The sequence below is a fragment of the Puma concolor genome, chromosome A3 (genome assembly GCF_028749965.1).
Source record: "Puma concolor isolate L17-30 chromosome A3, mPumCon1.1.hap2, whole genome shotgun sequence".
Lineage (NCBI taxonomy): Eukaryota > Metazoa > Chordata > Mammalia > Carnivora > Felidae > Puma > Puma concolor.
Genome location: NC_141669.1, coordinates 125,760,290 through 125,765,388, shown reverse-complemented (window position 1 = coordinate 125,765,388; position 5,099 = coordinate 125,760,290). Strand labels below are relative to the sequence as shown.

At 50.8% G+C, this 5,099-nt stretch overlaps 1 protein-coding gene across 1 annotated transcript; it reads right to left on the bottom strand.

The window, feature by feature from the left end:
- Positions 1 to 235: 235 nt before the first annotated feature.
- LOC112869436 (antileukoproteinase-like) lies at positions 236 to 2,877 on the bottom strand. The gene is made up of 4 exons (XM_025932560.2): positions 2,761 to 2,877; positions 1,673 to 1,834; positions 1,257 to 1,406; positions 236 to 482 (listed from the first exon to the last, which is right to left on the bottom strand). Exons 1-4 carry the CDS (start codon positions 2,843 to 2,845, stop codon positions 454 to 456), a joined length of 426 nt encoding a protein of 141 aa, XP_025788345.1. The 5' UTR covers positions 2,846 to 2,877; the 3' UTR covers positions 236 to 453.
- Between the last annotated feature and the right edge of the window lie 2,222 nt (positions 2,878 to 5,099).

Below are 5,099 nucleotides of genomic sequence, written 5' to 3'. Positions count from 1 at the left end.
CAACAAGGGACTTGATCATGACCTGAGCCTAAATCAAGAGTCAGACGCCCAACTGACTGAGTCACCCAGGCGCTCCCAGATGCAGGATTTAAAGCCATATCTGCTTGGCTCTGAAATGCTCTCTTCTTTTCCATTTCCTAGCTTGGGGGATAAAACCACACACAAGCAGATCTGTCTTTCTTCACCTCACCCCTCATCCCCTAGACCAGATGCAATGAGTCAAGGAAGACAGAGATGCAGAGAAAACGGTGTATTTATTTTTTCAAGAACCAGTAGACATTTCCCTCTTGTGTGCCAAGCCTCACGTTGGCTGCTGGGCACATGCAGATAAACCAAGCCCGACCTTAGGCCCCTGGAGGTGTTGGTCCCAAAGCCACACATTCATCAAGGCACTTTCCTCTTTCTCTGGTTTGGGGAGAAAAGGAATCCTCCAACCACACGTACCAGGAAGTCCTAATCTTGTTGAAGTGGTGAGAACGTATCTGTGGAAAGAAAATAAAACAGAACCTCAGCACAGGAACAATCCCAGTGATCCTCGTGTTCCTCCCACCCAGAAGGTCCTCCTTTCAGAGGGCCCTATGTTCCTTGGGATAAGAGAGAGAACACGGTGCTGGAATGGTCAAAACAGCAGTGGTCTTTGATCTAGGAATCAAGAACGAATCCATGTTGTCCGTTGACTCTCCGCTTCCATCTTCATTCTAGTAAAATCAGGGCATTGGGCCAGATAATTCAGGAATGGCCTCTACACCTGGGCATCACACTGGGCTTTCTTATGGTTCCAGGTGACCTAGCCCTATCGAGGCCACAACCATGGCAACGTTCTCTCAATGCACACAGCACTTCAAGTTTTAAGAGACACTTTTACATTTAGTATCTCAGTGGACATACTTGTATCCACTTTACAGATGGGGACACTGGAGCTAAGAAAGATACAGGCATTGCTCACCGTCACATAGTCAGCCAGAGACAGAGGTGATAGGAAAAGATCAACTTCTTGCCTTGGGTATCATGGCTCCTTTCGCCTGGCTCATTCCAGGAATCCTTCCCTCCCAGGACCCAGAACTGCCAGTCATAGGTGACCCTGGGGACTGCTTGTTTAGAAAACTGGGGGTGAATGGTGTCGAAGGGCAGTGGGTCTGCGTGGTGGGTGGGGGGGATACATAGGGAGAGGCCAAGCATCCTCCTTCACATGGAAGAGCACCAGGGAGTTGAGACCTGTCGTCGGCTAGGGAATATGGGTGTGTGCCAGACCTTACCTTTCAGTGGCTCAACACATGAATTCCCACATGGCCCCTTGCAGCACTTCAGACCGGTCAGGCAGTCACCGTCATTCAGGCAGGTGTCTAGGGGTTTGGGCTCCTTACACTCGCCAATGACCAGTGGACACCTCCCAGGATTGACCTTAACTGGTGAGAACAAGGCATGCCAATCACTTCCTCTCCACCTCGGCACCCAAACTGAGGCCCATGAGCGTCCCGAAGGAGCCCCCTTTCCGCCAAGGGGGCCCCAACCAGTGCTGCAAGTGTCTGACAGACAGAGTGACTCATTAGCCGAATGAGTGGCTGAGGGGCTGGCCGGCTGCCCCCACCCCCCCCACCCGCAACTTCTCCAAGATGTGTGTCCTCAAGTTGAAATCTCTCTTGTCCTCTCTTCCAGGACTCTGTTTCCTCACCTTGCTCTGATGGGTCTACAGGATCCAGGCATTTGTTGCTGCAAATGCTGGGACAGCATTTCTGATCCTTTGGACACTCCCAGTCATTCAGGCATTCGTGGGGCTCGTACACAAGGCATAGGCCATGAGGTCTGAAGGGGCAGGCTCCACTCTTAACTTTTTCTACGGGCAAGAACAAAGGAGGAAGAAGGAGATGCTTCTGAGTCATGACCACCATCCTGGACTGCCACCATGGCTGATTCCCAGCTACCAATGCAACGTGGACTGGCTCACAAAAGTCTTGAAAGTGTAGCCTTCAGCTGTTGCGAGCCAGTATGAGCCACCTCAGGCACGCAGCCGGATAGAGGTCATGGTCAGGTGCTCCCAGCCCGGGATTGACTGGGAGGGAGGCAGAGAGGGACTGCCATAGCAGGAGAGGAGACTCGTCAGAGCCCGAAGGGAAGATTGCAGATAGGTTGACAAGAAAATAGAGAAAGAGAGCAACCTTGAAAAAAGAAACAGTAAGAGAAAAAAAGAGAACATTTTGGAAGAGTGACCAGACAGAGACTGAAATGATGTGACAGAGAAAAAGACCAAACAGTAAAGAAGAAACTGTAGAGAAAGAAAAGCAAGCAATACAGGGGCTGGAGTCAACCGGTCCATCTGGCAGAAGGTGGGTTTCTGGACGCTCAGAAACTCTTAGCTGAAGTCTTCAGAGAGACACGTGAAATTAGGGGCCAGGAGGGCGCCTGGGTGGCTCAGTTGGTTAAGTGACCGACGTCGGCTCAGGTCACGATCTCACAGTTTGTGGGTTCGAGGCCCACATCAGGCTCTGTGCTGACAGCTTGCTCGGAGCCTGGAGCCTGCTTCGGATTCTGTGTCTCCTTCTCTCTCTGTCCCTCCCCGGCTTGTGCTCTGTCTCACGCTGTCTCTCAAAAATAAATAAATGTAAAAAAAAAAAATTCTTTTAAAGAAATTAGGGGCCATGGGCCGGACCACTGGAAAGGTGGCTACAGGGTCAGTCCCTGGGTTAGCAGGAAGAGGTTACTGCCATGCGGAGCCGTCACTGACCCTGGCACCTGGATACGGCCTGAGAGACTCCAACTCACCTGTGCTAGTACCTTCTGCAGTCCAGGGCGTGAGGATTTCAAGGGCAAGGAGCACCGTGAAGGTGATGAGGCTGCTGGGTTTCATAGTGACGGCAGATGGGGCAGTGGTGGCCAGAGTCAGCCTCTCCCTTTGTACCTCCGCCTGAGGGTGTGGTCCTTCCAGAACTGCCCTGGGCCCTCCCAGCTGCTCTTTGTAAGCAGGAAATTCAGGGGAAAACAGGAACTCCACTGTATTGATGACTCTATCCCCCAGAAGGGACATGTGTAGAACAGGGGGGGTGGGTTGTCACCAGGCTGGTCAGGAAACTTCTGGAACCACCTGCCTTTGGCCTTTGGAGTGGAGTGGGGGAGGGGCCACGAGGGGAGAGCACAGGGTGGAACAGAAGGACATTACAAAGGAGCCTCTCTACTTGCCTTGACTGTCCCACACTCCTGGATTACCGGGGTCACTCCCTTTCCCAGACATCAGGGGACAGATTCGCCTGCTCGCTCCAGACTTGTTTTCACGTAACACATGCAGTTCCAGGCACTCGGCCAGTCCCACCGGGGTTTCTCAAAGAGCCCCTGTAGGATGGTGAAGAGAGGACAACAACCCAAACCACTTCAGGCCTCAGTCTTCCCATCTAAGAGATGGGGTAATAATACCCAACTGGGTCACTGAGCAGGACTGGAGACAAAGGGGGTGGAAGAGGCTGGAGGAGAGGGAACACGTTGCCCCGAGCACTGGGTGGAGGCGAAGTGCATGGGAATACACCCATTTTGAGCAACTTGGCCCTGAGATGAGCCCATAGAACTCTTCCCAGCTGTCAACTGAGCAGCCGGGTAAGCAAGGAACGTCATTTAACATGCTCAGAAAGTTTCCCCACATCCCAAATTACCCCCACCGTGCTTTCATAATTACACGAAGGTTCTCATTTTACTGAGCATTGGCTATGTGGCAAGAAGTTCGTGTGGAACATTTCTAAATATCAAAAGGAAGCCCATTACGGCGTAACCAAGAAAAAAAAATGCATGGGATAGCCAGGCCAGACTGGAAAGGGTGGGAGGGCTCCAGGAAATTCACCTTCTGGAAGGTGAAATTAATAACACACCTGATGCATATGAGCTCATGCGGAGAAGATTTCGGCAACCAGTGAAGAGCGTGCAGTTGAAAAGCGGTATGTGCTGGAAAACCAAGAAAACACACCCCCTGACAATTTTTCATGTCAAAGAAAATACAAAGTTGCGCCAGAAAGGAGAAGTAGGTGGTTTGCTCCTAGCTCAGCTGTGGCTGGTGTTCACACAGGCATAGTAATGTAGTGCTGATCTCATCAAATTGTCACAGGACCCTCCCAGGAGGGAGGGGAGGGAAGGGTGAGCCTGTGCGCTAGAGGCGGAGGGGGCAAAGGCGGGGACGAAATCTTATTTTCTTTTTTTCTTTTTTTTTTAATGCTCATGTTTTAAAATTTAGTTTTGAGAGAGGGAGAGAGAGACAAGCATGAGCGGGGGAGGGGCAGAGAGAGAGGGAGACGCAGAATCCGAAGCAGGCTGCAGGCTCTGGGCTCTCCAGCTGAGAGCCCGATGCAGGGCTGGAACCCATGAACCGCGATGATTAAACAACTGAGCCACCAGCACCCCCAAAATCTCATTTTCTTTTTAAAAAAAAAATTTTTTTTAACGTTTATTTATTTTTGAGACAGAGAGAGACAGAGCATGAACAGGGGAGGGGCAGAGAGAGAGGGAGACACAGAATCCGAAACAGGCTCCAGGCTCTGAGCTGTCAGCACAGAGCCCGATGTGGGGCTCGAACTCACGGACTGTGAGATCATGACCTGAGCTGAAGTCGGACACTTAACCAACTGAGCCACCCAGGTGCCCCAAAACTCAACCAGTTTAGTGTGCGGTTCTGAATCTTGACAAAGGTGCGAAGCCACATAACCACCATCACAACCAAGAGAGAGAAGAGTTCCATCCCCCTTCAAAATTCTCAGGCACCCTTTGGAGTCCATCCTGTGCTCTGCCTTCAGCTCTTGGCAACAATTGGTGTGTTTTCTGTCCCTATCATCTTGCCTTTTGGAGGGTGTCATATGAACGGAATCAAACAGGATGTAACCTGTTGAGTCTGCCTTCTTTCACTTAGCAGAATGTCTATGGTCCCAGGAGTTTGTTCCTTTGCAAGGCTTAGCAGTATTCCCATTGAATGGAAATGTCCCAGCTTAGGCATTCCCCAGTGCAAGGAATTTTGGATTACTCCTAGTTTTTGGTATGATGAGAACAAAACTGTTGTCAGTATTCATGGACAGGTTTTTGTGTTCATGTGACTTCCATTTCTCTTGGGTAATATCTAGAAGCAGATTGAT

What these genes read in the sequence shown, in the direction of transcription:
- LOC112869436 (XM_025932560.2), bottom strand. Translation starts at nt 2,845, where the DNA reads ATGAAACCCAGCAGCCTCATCACCTTCACGGTGCTCCTTGCCCTTGAA. An exon ending in TGTAGACCCATCAGAGCAAG is followed by an intron (nt 1,407 to 1,672) that starts GTGAGGAAACAG and finishes TGTTCTCACCAG; the next exon opens with TTAAGGTCAATCCTGGGAGG. An exon ending in ATGTGTTGAGCCACTGAAAG is followed by an intron (nt 483 to 1,256) that starts GTAAGGTCTGGC and finishes TTCTTTCCACAG; the next exon opens with ATACGTTCTCACCACTTCAA.